This window comes from Aotus nancymaae, unplaced genomic scaffold, assembly GCF_030222135.1.
Source record: "Aotus nancymaae isolate 86718 unplaced genomic scaffold, 86718_ANA_hifiasm-v0.15.2.pri h1tg000021l, whole genome shotgun sequence".
Lineage (NCBI taxonomy): Eukaryota > Metazoa > Chordata > Mammalia > Primates > Aotidae > Aotus > Aotus nancymaae.
The window spans coordinates 19986920-20001487 of NW_026988433.1; the positions used below are offsets into that span (position 1 = coordinate 19986920).

The 14568-nt window shown below is 51.7% G+C and overlaps 1 protein-coding gene across 2 annotated transcripts in view; it reads left to right on the plus strand.

Annotated features, from left to right (window-relative positions):
• Positions 1-14568, plus strand: part of DDX54 (DEAD-box helicase 54) — a 27909-nt gene continuing 13341 nt past the window's right edge. The window contains exons 1-12 of one of the 2 annotated variants that reach the window (XM_064379789.1): positions 138-174; positions 3653-3768; positions 5310-5439; positions 6330-6400; positions 7464-7652; positions 7779-7828; positions 9805-9846; positions 9963-10058; positions 11096-11217; positions 11318-11379; positions 11486-11617; positions 13848-14058. In XM_064379789.1, coding sequence (XP_064235859.1) covers positions 5385-5439; positions 6330-6400; positions 7464-7652; positions 7779-7828; positions 9805-9846; positions 9963-10058; positions 11096-11217; positions 11318-11379; positions 11486-11617; positions 13848-14058 — 1030 coding nt within the window. In that variant the 5' untranslated portion in view covers positions 138-174; positions 3653-3768; positions 5310-5384. Of the gene's footprint in view, positions 175-3652; positions 3769-5309; positions 5440-6329; positions 6401-7463; positions 7653-7778; positions 7829-9804; positions 9847-9962; positions 10059-11095; positions 11218-11317; positions 11380-11485; positions 11618-13847; positions 14059-14568 lie in introns of both variants that reach the window. The other variant, XM_064379788.1, reaches the window with a different exon arrangement.

Below are 14568 nucleotides of genomic sequence, written 5' to 3' on the forward strand. Positions count from 1 at the left end.
ATGGCGGCGGGCAAGCGCCCCGCGGCCGGACCTCGGTCGTCAGCTGCCATGGGCCAGTGGAGGAAGAAGAAAGGGCTCCGGAAGCGCCGAGGCGCGGCCTCCAAGGCCCGCGGCAGCGACTCGCAGGACGGCGAATTTGAGATTCAGGCGGAAGATGACACCCGGGCCCGGAAGGTAGGCGCGTGGGGCGGGGACACACGTTGGGGCCCAAGACCCGGCTCCGGGAAGCGCCCCGAAGCCTCAGTTTCCCCAGCTGGAGAGTGGGCTCCGCAGAGGGTGGGGAGGGAGCCTACCGGCCCGAGGATGGGTCTTGGGACAGCAGGCCTGAAGACGTGCCTCGAGGCTTGTTAGGCTCGGGGTCCCGCGGCCGGAGCCTGCGGGCCTTCCTGCGGGCTTTCGGTCGCGCGTCCCTCATTGGCTGTCTCCTGCTCAGGGGCGGATCCTGGTTTCCTTTCGCCCAATGAAAAGTACGGGTGCAAAAGATCTGACTTTGAGACTTTGGAGCATTCTTGGGAGGTTGAATTAAGGGGAGGCCAGACCGCGTGGCTTGCGACAGTGACTCCCCAAACTTCTGGGAAACTAATTTTAAAAATTTGTTTTTGAGACAGAGTCTTGCTCTGTTGCTCATGCCAGAGTGCAGTTGTGTAGCCACGGCTCGCTGCAGCCTCTGCCTCCTGGGTTTAAGCGATCCTCCCATGTCAGCCTCTCCTGTAGTTGGGACCACAGGCACGCGCCACCATGCCCGGCTAATTTTAAAATTTTTTGTAGAGACGGGCGGGGATGGGGGGAGTCTCCCTATATTCCCAGGCTGGTCTCGATCTCCTGGTCTCAAGCGGTCTTCCCATTTGTGCCTCCCAAAGTGTTGGGATTAACAGGCGTGAGCCTGTTTGTGTTTATTGATTATTTACTATAAGCCAGGCTCAATGCTAAGAGCTGTAAGAGGCTTATGATTTAATCCTCACACCAATGTTGTGGTACCACCACCAGCAACTATCATCTTCATTTTTTCCGAAGGAGGAAACTGAGGCCTAAAGGGTTAAGAAATTTGACCAAGGCCTGGTATAGTGGCTTCACGCTTGTGAACTCAGCACTTTGACAGGCTGAGGTGAGAGGATAGCTTGAGGTCAGGAGTTCAAGATCAGCCTGGGCAACATAGGAAGATCCTGTCTCTACAAAAAAATTTAAAAATTAGGCTGGGCATGGTGGCTTATGCCTGTAATCCCAGCACTTTGGGAGGACGAGGTGGGTGGATCACCTGAGGTCGGGAGTTTGAGACCAGCCTGGCCAACATGGTGAAACCCCGTCTCTACCAAAAATACAAAAATTAGCTGGTGTGGTGGCAGGTGCCTGTAATCCCATCTGATTGGGAGGCTGAGGCAAGAGAATCGCTTGAAGCTGGGAAGTGGAGGTTGCAGTGAGCTGAGATAGTGCCACTGCACTCCAGCCTGGGTGACAAAGCAAGACTCCGTCTCAAAGAAAAAAAAAGAAAGAAAGAAAATGGGTCTGCCTGTGGTCCCAGCTCCTGGAGAGGAATGTTTCTCTACATTCTCGACAAATGTAGAGAAACTACTAAGGTAATAAACAGCACAGGTGGGCAGAGGTGGTGAGTACCAAAGAAAAGGAGTCTGTATGTGGTTTAGACCAAGGGCTTTGTCCTGTGTTCAAATTTGGCCCAACCTTGCACTGGCTGTGGGATATTGGAGAGGTTGCTTAGCCTCTCTGTCCCTGTTTCCACATCTGTAGAAGGCCAGTAAATGATTATATATGGTTCAAAGATTGTTGGCCAGGTGCCATGGCTCATGCCTGTAATCCCAGCACTTTGGGAGTCTGAGGAGTGAGGATCAGTTGATGCCAGGAGTTCGAGACTAGCCTGGGCAACATGGTGAGACAATGCATCTACAAAAATTACAAAAACTAGCCAGGCATGGTGGTATGTACCTGTAGTCCCAGCTACTTGGGAGGCTGAGGTGGGAGGATCACCTGAGATAGGTGAGCCATGATGGCATCACTGCACTCCAGCTTGAGCTACAGAGTAAAACCCTGTCTCCAAAAAAAAAAATAAATAAAGGAGGCTGGGTGTGGTGGCTCACGCCTGTAATCCCAGCACCTTGGGAGGCTAGGGTGGGCAGATCACTTGAGATCAGGAGTTCGAGACCAGCCTGGCCCATGTGGTAAAACCCCATCTCTACTAAAAATACAAAAATTAGCCGGGCCTGGTGGCACGTGCCTATAGTCACAGATAGTTGTGAGGCTGAGGCAGGAGAATTGCATGAACCTGGGAGGTAGAAGCTGCAGTGAGCCAAGATCCTGCCACTGCACTCCAGCCTGGGTGACTAAGTGAGACTGTCTCAGAAAAAAAAAAAAAGACTAAAGGACATGCTCTTCACACATTCAGTAGCTATTGCAGGGGCACCTGTGTGTCCCAGGCACCTTCTTTTCATGTACCTAGAGCAGGAGTTGGCAGACCTATCGAGGGCCAGATGATAAATCTTTTTTTTAAGGTTTTGTCTGGCCATATAAGATCACTGTCTCTTTTGTTTCATTTTTTTTTTTCCTTTCCTACAACCCTTTAAAATGTAAAAACTGTTCTAAACTCACGGACTGTTCAAGACAGGCCATGGCTCTGCCCTAGAAGGTTGTAGTCGATCTTAGAGGGTTACTGTGAAAAGAACATAGTCTCTGAATCCAGGGTTTGCATCCCTCACCGACTACCTCCTGGCTGTGTGACCTTGGGCACGTCGCTTTATCTCTGTGCCTCAGTTTCCTTCTCTGTAAAATGGACAGAACAAAAATACTCACTTCAGGTTGTTGTGAGGATTAAGTGGGTTAATTTGTATAAATTCTCAGAGCAGCACCTGGCTTATAGTAGCTGCCTTGTAAGTTTCAGCCATTCTTATGAACTGCTGCTCCATAAATGCTTTTTTTTTTTTTTTTGTAAAGATGGGGTTTCACCATTTTGCCCAGGCTAGTCTCAGAACTCCTGGGCTCAGATGATCCACCCACCTCAGCCTCCCCATGCTGGGATTACAGGCGTGAGCTACCATACCTGGCCATAAGTGCTATTTTTGAGAGAAAGGAGACAGCCCTGTAGTCCAAGAAGGTTCCCCAGAAGAGGTGTCTGGATTGGATTTAGCTGTGCCAGGACAAGTGGGTCCTGGGTAAGCAGAAACGAGGCCAGGCACGAGACAGACTAGAGATCAGGAAGGAGATTGGTTGGCAGCCGGTAGGGGGCAGGATAGCTTCGAAAAGTCTAGCACTTCACACACAGGCATTTCGATTGGCTCTTTAAAGTATTTAGGGGCTGGGTGTGGTGGTTCATGCCTGTAATCCCAACACTTTGGGAGGCCAAAAAGGGAGGATTGCTTGAGGCAAGGAATTTAAGACTAGCCTGGGGAACATAGTAAAGACCTCATATCTACAAAAAAATAAAAAGAAAATAATTAGCCAGGTGTGGTAATACATGCCTGTAGTCCCAGCTACTTGGAAGGCTAAGGTGGGAGACACTTGAGCCTAGGAGTTCAAGGTTCAGAGCTGCAGTAGGCTATGACTGCACCACTGTGCTCCAGCCTGGGTGACAGAGTGAGACCCTGTCTCTAAAAAAAAAAAATATGTAAATATGTGTGTATTTCTTTTTTTTTTTTTTTGAGACAAGGTCTCTGTTACCTAGGCTGAAGTGCAGTGGCGAGTTTATGGCTCAGAACAACAGCCTCAATCTTCTGGGCTCAAGTGATCCTCCTGCATCAGCCTCCTTATTATCTGGGACTACAGGTGGGTGTCACCATACCTGGCTAATTTTTATTTTGTTATTTAATTTTTGTTTTGTTTTGTTTTTGAGACAGAGTCTTGCTCTGTTGCCCAGGTTGGAATGCAGTGGCATTATCTCATTGTAAACTACACCTCACCAGTTCAAGCGATCCTCACACCTGAGCCTCCTGAGTAGCTGGGATTACAGGCACGCACCACCATGGCTGTCTAATTTTTGCACTTTAGTAGAGACGAGGTTTCACCATGTTGGCCAGGCTGGTCTCAAATTCTTGACCTCAGTGATCTGCCCATTTCAGCCTCCCAAAGTGTAGGGATTAGAGGGTTGAGCCACTGCACCTGGCGAGGTATTTAATTTTGAGGGCTTTGATGGTGGTGATGATAGTGATAATACCACCACCTGTGTATTGTGGTGTGCTGGGCACCTTTCTAAGCATGACACTCACCCATATGATCATCACAGCACCGTGGGGGACCTCTGCTTGTCATTCCCATTTTCCAGGTGTGGAAGCACAGGCTCAGGGAGATTAACTCCCTTGCCTCAGGTTCTGGGCTCCCGGTTGGCCGGCACGTCTGCCGGGGACTCTTGGCCAGCAAGAGGGTTCCAACCTGAATAGGGGAGTGCGCGGGAAGAAGAGAGAGAGAGAGAGCGAGGTCCGGAGGGTCAAGTGAGCCGTTTGCTCAAATGACAAATTTATTTTGCACACAGTTAGTATATATATCTTTGTCCTACTTCGTTTGCAGGAACAGACACCAATATCTCATACATTAAAGGTAACAGAAAGTCCTGGGATACAAGCTTAGGCAGCAGATAACACAATAGTAAAATCAAGTACATAATCAGATACAATCAAGTCATCCAGGTGGGTCTCATTATCAGGTTGGGGAAAGCTAAAGTCAAAAAGTTAACCATCTATGCAAGGCACCAGAGAGGCAGTAAGCCTGTTAACTATGCAAACAGCAGTGAAAGCTAAAGTTAAAAAGTTAACTATCTATGCAAGGCACCAGAGAGGCAGTAATCCTGTTATCTATGCAAACAGCAGTCACAAGAACAAGCACAGGACCCAGCAAATGGGCAGACAAAGTCATAAAATGCAGAAACAGAAAATAAACACAATGCCTTCTCAGACCACTTAGGTATCACCTTATCGTCTAGCAAAGTTGCTTTTAGATACCCTTCGATCTCAGTTTAACTTTCCCCGATCTCGACTGCCTCCAATGGGAAACTATGTCCGGGCTCAAGCTCACCATATGGTGAGGCCCAATTCCGAGGGGCTTCACATGGGAGCGATCCCCACATCAGGTCTCACAACTGTTAAGTGACAGAGTTGGGATTGAAACTGAGACAGTCTCTGCAGAGCCCACTCTGAACTTCCGTCCCGTTTTGGCCCAGCCAAAGGAGCTGTTAGCAAAGAAGTGACGTGCTGGCGGAATCACCATTGGCTTGAATGGGGGAGAGAGGCCAACGGCACAGCCCCCTCCCAGCCCCCTGTGGTCCCACTGTGCCTGCAGTGATACTGCCCCTCTGTTCTGTTCTTCCCTCCCAGCTGGGACCTGGCAGACCCCTGCCCACCTTCCCCAGCTTGGAATGCACCTCGGATGTGGAGCCGGACACCCGGGAGATGGTGCGTGCCCAGAACAAGAAGAAGAAGAAGTCTGGAGGCTTCCAGTCCATGGGTGGGTGCCAGTTTGGCGTCAGGACTTTGTGGGAGCGGCCGCTGGGGGTCATCACAGCCTCTGCACTCCGCCGCTGATGTCCACGCTGGCCCAGCACTGTGGTTGGGTAGACCAAGGTAGCAGATCTAGTTTCCCGGTCATTCAGGGCTTTCCATCGGGGCAGCAACCCTGACACAGGAGAGGGCAGTTAGAACAGGCCTTGGGAAAGGCGATGCGAGTACAAGAACAGGCAGAGACAGTTGGGGACTTACTGCATGGCAGAGGGACATTTCAGAAGGAGGGAAAGGATGGGATGGCTGGGTGTTGTGGGGACACCTGGCTGGCCAGAAATAAAGCTTGACTCTCACTCTTTACAAATCAGTAGCAGCTGGAGCAAGGATTTAAGTATCAAAATGAGTGCTGGGTGCAGTGGCTCACGCCTGTAATCTTAGCGTTTGGAGAGGCAGAGGCGGGATCACTTGAGGCCAGGAGTTCAAGTCCAGCCTGGGCAACAAAGCGAGCCCCCATCCACGGCCCCACCCTTTTGTCCCTCCCCACCACCTGGGGTGATTCCGAAGTTCGTTCCGGATATCCTCTCCCTGTGTCCGCACATACCCCCGAGAGGCGGAGGACCTTACCACGCCTACAGTGAAGGCGCAGCTTCTCAGTGTCATTCAGCGGTCCCTGCTGTCATGACCTCAAGAGTGGGTTCACATCAGAAAATCAAATAAGGTTCTATCACCCCAGTCAGATCTGTCTCCTGAGTCTCATTTCACCTTTTGGTTTCTGCTTTATTGCTTTTTTTTCTTGCTGTTTATTGTTGATGAAGCTGTCATTTGTCCTGTAAAGTTCTCTGGGGTCGGTGCTGCGGGGGCTCCTTCGGCCCCCTGACTGTTCCGTATCTCTCCCAGGCCTGAGCTACCCGGTATTCAAAGGCATCATGAAGAAGGGGTACAAAGTGCCGACGCCCATCCAGAGGAAGGTGAGGGGTGGGGCGGTGGATGGGTGGGGGCCAGGGAGGAGTGCCATGACCCTCCTGTCTGGACTCTTGACAGCAACCCCTTGTCCTAGCTGTTACATCTCTTGCCCCCTTTACTCTGCTAAAGCCCCAGCTAGCGTGCCTACTTCCTAGGTGGAGAAGGTTGGGCCGAGCAGAGACTCCACCCTGGGCCTCTCTGCCAATTGAGCCTCCCGGAGGCTGCCCACAGCTGTGCCACAGCTCAGGCAGCTCCCAGCCACACATTCTCTTTAAAATCAGTAGCAGCAGGACCGGGCGCGGTGGCTCAAGCCTGTAATCCCAGCACTTGGGGAGGCCGAGGTGGGTGGATCACGAGGTCAAGAGATCGAGACCATCCTGGTCAACATGGTGAAACCCCGTTTCTACTTAAAAATACAAAAAATTAGCTGGGCATGGTGGCGCATGCCTGTAGTCCCAGCTACTCAAGAGGCTGAGGCAGGAGAATTGCCTGAACCCAGGAGGCGGAGGTTGCAGTGAGCCGAGATCGCGCCATTGCACTCCAGCCTGGGTAACAAGAGCAAAACTCTGTCTCAAAAAAAAAAAAAAAAAAAATGTAAAATCGGTAGCAGCTGGAGCAAGGATTTAAATATCAAGATGAGTGCTGGGTGCAGTGGCTCACGCCTGTAATCTTAGCATTTGGGGAGGCAGAGGTGGGATCACTTGAGGCCAGGAGTTCAAGTCCAGCCTGGGCAACAAAGCGAGCCCCCATCCATGCTCCCACCCTTTTGTCCCTCCCCACCACCCCTCTGGAGTCCTGAGGAGGAAGGCTAGACGGGGAGGTAGAGTCTGGCTCCCCCTGAAGAAGGGTGTTCCAGCATTGGAAAGAGTTGGGGTAGTGAGCTGCTCATCCTTGGAGGCATGCAAACAAGCTTTTGAAAGAATAGGCAAGAATAGGCTTGGCTGGGTGACAGGTGCCTGCCCATTCGCTGAGATCCATAGCACACCCACTGCTCAGGGCCTTGAAGCTCTGGGTCACGTGGTGTTTGGGGAGGTGCTGACCCAGCCGTCCCCACTTGTGGCTCCTCAGACCATCCCGGTGATCTTGGATGGCAAGGACGTGGTGGCCATGGCCCGCACTGGCAGCGGCAAGACTGCCTGCTTCCTCCTCCCCATGTTCGAGCGGCTCAAGACCCACAGTGCCCAGACTGGGGCCCGTGCCCTCATCCTCTCGCCCACCCGAGAACTGGCCCTGCAGACCCTGAAGTTCACCAAGGAGGTGTGTCCGAGCTGGGGGAGAAGGGGGAGGCTGGGGCTGACTTGGGACCGGGAACGAGTGGCCCACTTCAGCCATGAGCAGGCTGTCGTCTCACCCTGCCCTCTCTCAATCACTTTCTCTTCTCAGCTGGGGAAGTTCACTGGCCTCAAGACTGCCCTGATCCTGGGTGGAGACAGGTAAGGTCCCTGCACCCCATGCCAGGGTCACCACCACACAGGCGCATCCCTGTGTCTCCAGGACGTTAGTTTGATTTAAGCTTTGTTGCTTATTAATGATAGCAGCTTCTGTGTTCCTGTGTCTCCAGGATGTTAGTTTGATTTAAACTTTGTTGCTTATTAATGATAGCACCCCATGCCAGGATCACCACCATGCAGGCGCATCCCTGTGTCTCCAGGACGTTAGTTTGATTTAAGCTTTGCTGCTTATTAATAATAGCAGCAAAAAACCCAACAAGACTGGGCGCAGTGGCTCACACCTGCAATCCCAGCACTCTGGGAGGCTGAGGCGGACAGAGCTCCTGAGCTCAGGACTTCAAGACCAGCCTGGCCAACATAGTGGAACTCTGTTTCTACTAAAAATAGAAAAATTAGCCGGGCATGGTGGTGCATGCCTGTAGTCCCAGCTACTCTGGAGGCTGAGGCAGGAGAATCAACTTGAACCCGGGAGGTGGAGGTTGCATTGAGCTGAGATGGCACCACTGCACTCCAACCTGGGTGACAGAGTAAGACTCTGTGTCAAAAACAAACAAAAAAAACCAAAACCAAAACCCAACAAGGCTGGTCCAGGAGCAGCAGGTTATCAGAACTTACCAACATTAGTATCACTGAAGTCAGTATACGATCCCCTCACTGCTAAATTTGACAGGCTTAAGAAAAAAGACAAAGGAAATGATGCAATAAAATATTAAAATACATCGTCCACAGAAGCACTGCCACTCAGAAGTTCTGAGGCTCCTGAAATAGAGCTGTCAGCTCACAGGATAGACAGGTGTATCTACATTAATATTTGTTTTGAGAAAGGGTCTCACTCAGTCACCCCGGCTGGAGTGCAGTAGTGTGATCACAGCTCACTGCAACCTCAACCTCCTGGGCTCAAGTGATCCTACCACGTCAGCTTCCCCAGTAGCTGGCACTACAGGTGTGAGCCACCACACCCAGCTAATTTTTGTATTTTTCGTAGAAATGAGGTCTCGCCATGTTTCCCAGGCTGGTCTCAAAACTCCTGGGCTCAAGCCATCTGCCGCTTTGGCCTCCCAAAGTATTGAGATTACAGGCATGAGCCACCATGCTTGGCTGTGGGCTGTTTGAAATCAGAAAGCACAGGAATCGAGGGATGTTTGCAATAGCTGAGATTCTCAAGATGTTTTATCGCCTGATGTGCAGGTACCTCCCTTCTGAGGTAGTAGGTGCCACATCTGTTTTACAGATGAGCAAAATGAGGAAGTGACAGGTTAGAGTCAGACAATGATTTCATAGTAGAGTTGGGATCAGAATCCAGTCTCCTGCCGGATTCCATGCTTTACCCGACAGTTTCTCCCTTAAAGGGCAGCACCTTTAAGGGAGAAAGTTTAAGGATGCCACTATTAACACTCTTGATGCTCAGAGAGTTTGCTTTTCAGTGCTTTTGTTTCCATTGTCATTTATTCTTTCTAAAATTAATGATTGTCAGGCCTCCCTGGGCTAGTCCTGGCCCAGGACTACTCTGGCTCCTACAGGTATCCCAAGGGTGCTTCAGAGGAGGACTAAAATTGGGGATGTGTGCCGGAAGGGTTTAAGGACAGGAGCTGATAAAGATCTAGGGAACCTGGGTTCTAGTTGGAGCTGGTAGTTCCAGGGTTAGTTGCTAGGGGGCACTGTGGGCCAAAGGCAGCTTTGTTGCTATCTGGAGCAACAGAAGAAGTGAGTTGAGGTCTGTAGTTGAGCCCATGTCTTCAGGGGAACTCTGTAGTAACCATTCTTTGGTATATTTTAACTTGTATCTCTTGTCAGAGCAGTGCCTTTGCTTCATACCTCAGCACTGGCCTTTCCTCAGTTCCAAGCCTTGGGCCTGTGATCTTGAGGTTGGGGTATGCAGCCTCTCCTGGACGTTTGGTTATGGGAAGGGAAACCAGAGCAATCTGTTCTATCAAGCTAACCCCTTCTCTCCTCCCTAGGATGGAAGACCAGTTTGCAGCCCTGCACGAAAATCCCGACATGTGAGTTTGTGGATTGGGAATGATGCCTTGAGGTCCCTTCCCAGTGGTGGGGGTGTAAGAGAGCTATGGTGATGGCCCTGGACCTGGGATCACCTGGTCTGTGCATCCTCTTCCAGAATCATTGCCACTCCCGGACGGTTGGTGCACGTGGCTGTGGAAATGAACCTGAAGCTGCATAGTGTGGAATACGTGGTGTTCGATGAAGCCGACCGGTAAGACTGCAGGTCCAGCCCTGAGCACTGGTGTCTGGACTGGTGAAGCAGAAGCAGGGAGATCAGCTAGGGGAAGGCTCTGCTGGGAGAGACCTGTGCGGCTGAGACTGAGGCACTGTCTCCCCAGATGTGGGCTGCAGACCTCCTCATAAGTGGTGCTGGTGTTCTTCCCTGGGGCTCTGTAACCAATATTTATAATTTTGCATTTTGGGAGAATTGAAATGAATAATAGAACAACTAACATAGGATGGCAAAGGGATTTTTTTAAAAGCACAAAGTCGAGAGCATGGACTCAGGAGCCAGACAGGAGGAGGATCAAGTCCTATCTCTGCCACTCCAGCTCTGTGAATTTGGGCAAATCACTGGCATCTTTGGGCCTTGCCTGCCTCAGCTGCAAAGCAGGGATAAAGTAGCACGTACCTCTCAGGGGTGCTGTGAGGACCAGAAGACTTGATGCTTGTATAGTACTTAGAACCGTCCCTGGCAGAGTTGGGGAGTGGGAGGAGAGGGAAGGGGGAGGAGCTGCTACCATTGATTGACTGATGGAGACAGGGTCTTGCTCTGTCGCCCAGTCTGAAGCACAGTGGTGTGATGATGGCTCACTGCAGCCTCGGCCTCCCAGACTCAAGGGATCCTCCCACCTCAGCCTCTTGAGTAGCTGGGAATATAGGTATGTGCCACCATGCCCAACTAATTTTTATTTTTTGTAGAGATGGGGTCTCACCCAGGCTGGTCTCAAACTCCTCCTGCCTCAGCCTCTCAAAGTGCTGTATTACAGGTGTGAGTGCCTGGAGCCGGCCTAGGCTGCTGTCGTTTATTTCAGCATGAGTCTGTAGGAACATACCGAGACACGTTCCAGATTTCAAGGTTATTGTTGCTTAGGATGAGGTCACGCAGTAAAGTGTGAGTGGGCTGAGATAAAGTAGAGTGAGGCAAGCCGTGGGACACCGCAGACGTTGTGGGGACAAGGATGCTGAGGTTGGAACTCCAGGGCGTGGAGGCTCCCTCCGACCCTGTCCTGCCCTCTGCTTTTCCAGGCTTTTTGAAATGGGCTTCGCAGAGCAGCTGCAGGAGATCATCGCCCGCCTCCCTGGGGGCCACCAGACGGTGCTGTTCTCCGCTACGCTGCCCAAACTGCTGGTGGAATTTGCCCGGGCAGGTGGGTGAGCTGGGGGTGGAGATGGGAGCTGGGGGTCTGCCTAGGGCCTGGGGGTCCAGTCTGTCAGCGACTCCCCGACTCTGCCCCACGTCTCCTCTAGGCCTCACGGAGCCCGTGCTCATCCGGCTTGACGTGGACGCTAAGCTCAACGAGCAGCTCAAGGTGAGGCTGTGCATGTGCCCGTCCAGGACAGGTGTGTCGGGGAGGGGGGCCCTGCAAGCCCTCAGCCAGGACCCCACGAGCCAACCCGCAATCCCTCTCCCCGCAGACCTCGTTCTTCCTCGTGCGGGAGGACACCAAGGCTGCTGTGCTGCTCCACCTGCTGCGCAACGTGGTGCGGCCTCAGGACCAGACCGTGGTGTTTGTGGCTACGAAGCACCATGCCGAGTACCTCACCGAGGTGAGCAGGGCCCTCCCTGAGGGTGCCTGGTCAGGAAAGACCCCCCCCTCATCCCCCAGCCCCGCCACCACGCCACCACGCCACCTTCAGCCGGAGTTTGGAGCTGCAATTCCGAGTGCGGTCACTAGAGGGCAGCACGAGAGCAGACCAGGGGCCTTGGCCTGGGCTCAAGATGGTCTTTTTTTTTCTTTTTTTTTTTGAGACGAAGTCTTGCTCTGTCACCCAGGCTGGAGTGCAGTGGCGCGATTGCAGCTCAGTGCAGCCTTGAAAGCTTCTGGGCTTAAGCAGTCCTCTCGCCTCAGCCTCCTGAGTACTTGGGACCAGTGGCACTCGTCACTACGCCCAGCTAATTTGTTATTTATTTTTATTTTTTTTGTAAAGACAGGTGCTCGCTCGGTTGCCCAAGCTGATCTTGAACTCCTGGGCTCATGTGATCCTCCCACCTTGGCCTCCCAAAGTGCCGGGATTACAGGTGTGAGCTATTGCGCTCAGTCTATACTTTTATTATGAAAAAATTTTATTTATCTTTTTTTTTTTTCTTTATAAGAAGGGGTTTCACCATGATGGCCAGGCTGGTCTTGAACTCCTGACCTCAGGTGATCCATCCACCTCGGCCTCCCAAAGTGCTAGGATTATAGGTGTGAGCCACCGCGCCCGGCCGATATTTATCTTTTTTGGAAACAGTGTCTCACTCTGTCACCCAGGCTGGAGTGCAGTGGTGTGATCTCGACTCACTGCAACCTCCACCTTCCAGGTTCAAACGATTCTTGTTATTCAGCCTCTCAAATAGCTGAGACTTCAGGCAACACCACACCTGGCTGGTTTTTGCATTTCTCGTGCAGATGGGGTTTCGCTGTGTTGACTAGGCGAGTCTTGAACTCCTGACCTCAAGTGATCTGCCTGCCTTTGCCTCCCAAAGGCCAAGGGGATTACAGACATGAGCTACAGCACCTGGCTTAAACTTTTATTATGAGAAAATTCCAGACACATACTAAGATCAGAAAATAATATGATGAACTCCCGGGTATTTGTTATCTAGGTACAACTGTTAGCAGCTCATAGCTGGTCTTGACTTTCCTCTGTTATTTCCCCTTACATCTGGGTATTTGGAAGCCTGTCCCTGCCATCCTGTCGTTTTCCTGTAGATTTTCAGTGTTCACTGTGTTTGACTTCTTGAGGTTGAGGCACGACCTGCATGTAGCAAGCTGTGTGAAGGGCTGTTAGCTTGTGTGAGTGGCTCAAAGAGCTTTTTCATGTGTGTTATGCCTGTGTGACCCTCACCAGGGTCAAAGCCTGGGGAGTCGGTGTGCCCCCGAAGGCAGCGGGGCCCCTTTCCGTTGGTGCCTGCCTCCCTGCCAGCTACAGCTGGGTCTGTTATCTGAGGACATGGTTCGCTGGGTTTCACTTACTCTACACACATTTCACAGCACTTCCTCGTGCAGCTGCCGCGGTCACCAGTGAATAAGACCAAAATAGTAATTTTTAATGGTTTTTTTTTTTTTTTTTTTTGAGACAGTCTTGCTCCTTTGGCCAGACTGGAGTACAGTGTCGTGATCACGGCTTACTGCAACCTCTGCCTCCTATACCTCGGACTACAGGCACGAGCCATACTGACCAGGCCGGCTCAGTTTTTATTTATTTATATTTTTTTGTAGAGATGGTGTTTGCTTTGTTGCCCAGGCTAGTCTTGAGCTCCTGGGCTCAAGCAATTTTCCAGTCTTGGTCTCCTGAAATGCTGGGATTATAGGTGTGAGCCACTGCGCCCAGTGTAAATAGTAATCTGTAAAGAACAGCTGGCACCCTCATGAGCGTCCCGTGTTGAGACTGTCTCAGCACTGTGTATACAAACTCATGTAATCCTCATCATAAGCCTACAAAGAAGGGGCAGTTATTCGTACAGCTGAGGAAAACGAGGCACAGAAAGGTTTGGTAATTTGCCCAAGGTCACACAGCTTGGTTGTAGCCAAATCAGGATGAGGTTTGTGCACTGGGGTGCATCTGCAGCCTAAGAGGGCCCTCTGCACACATCATCTCTGATCTTCAGATGACCCTTTAGAGAGGTGGGAGGTGTTGGAAGCTCTATTCCTCCCCAAACTGGGGTCACCCAGCAAGCTGGCATTCAAACCAAGGGTGCTAGACTCCGGAACTCCGTCCGCCGCTGTGGCCTGGCTTCCTTTCCTCTCTCCTCCAAGTCTCCTTCTCACTTTGCTACCATCTTTCCTCTGAGCAGCTGCTGATGACCCAGCGGGTGAGCTGCGCCCACATCTACAGTGCCCTAGACCCGACAGCCCGCAAGATCAACCTCGCCAAATTCACACTTGGCAAGTGCTCTGCCCTCATCGTGACTGACCTGGCCGCCCGTGGCCTGGACATCCCACTGCTGGACAATGTCATCAACTACAGCTTCCCCGCCAAGGGCAAGCTCTTCCTGCACCGCGTGGGTAAGCAGCCCGGGGCTGACTGTGGCAGGCAGGGGTGCCAGTTCCCGGCAGACGCAAAACCCCTGCCACTGCGTGTGGGGTAGCTGTGAGCTTTTTTGTTTTGAGACACGCTTACTCTGTTGCCCAGGCTGGAGTGCAGTGGCGCAGTCTCGGCTCACTGCAACCTCTGCCTCCCAGGTTCAATCAATTCTCCTGCTTCCACCTCCTGAGCTAGGATTACAGGCGCCTGCCACCATGCCCAACTAATTTTTGTATTTTTAGTAGAGATGGGGTTTCACCATATTGGCCAGGCTGGTCTAGATCTCCTGACCTCATGATCCACCCGCCTCAGCCTCCCAAAGTGCTGGGATTACAGGCATGCGCCACCATGCCAGGCCGCTGTGAGCTTTTTTTAGAGCCAGAGTTTTGCTGTATTGCTCAAGCTGGTCTCAAACTCCCAGTTGCACGATTGCACTCCAGCCTGGGTGACGGAGCAAGACCTTGTCTCAAAAAAAACAAGAAAATCCAATT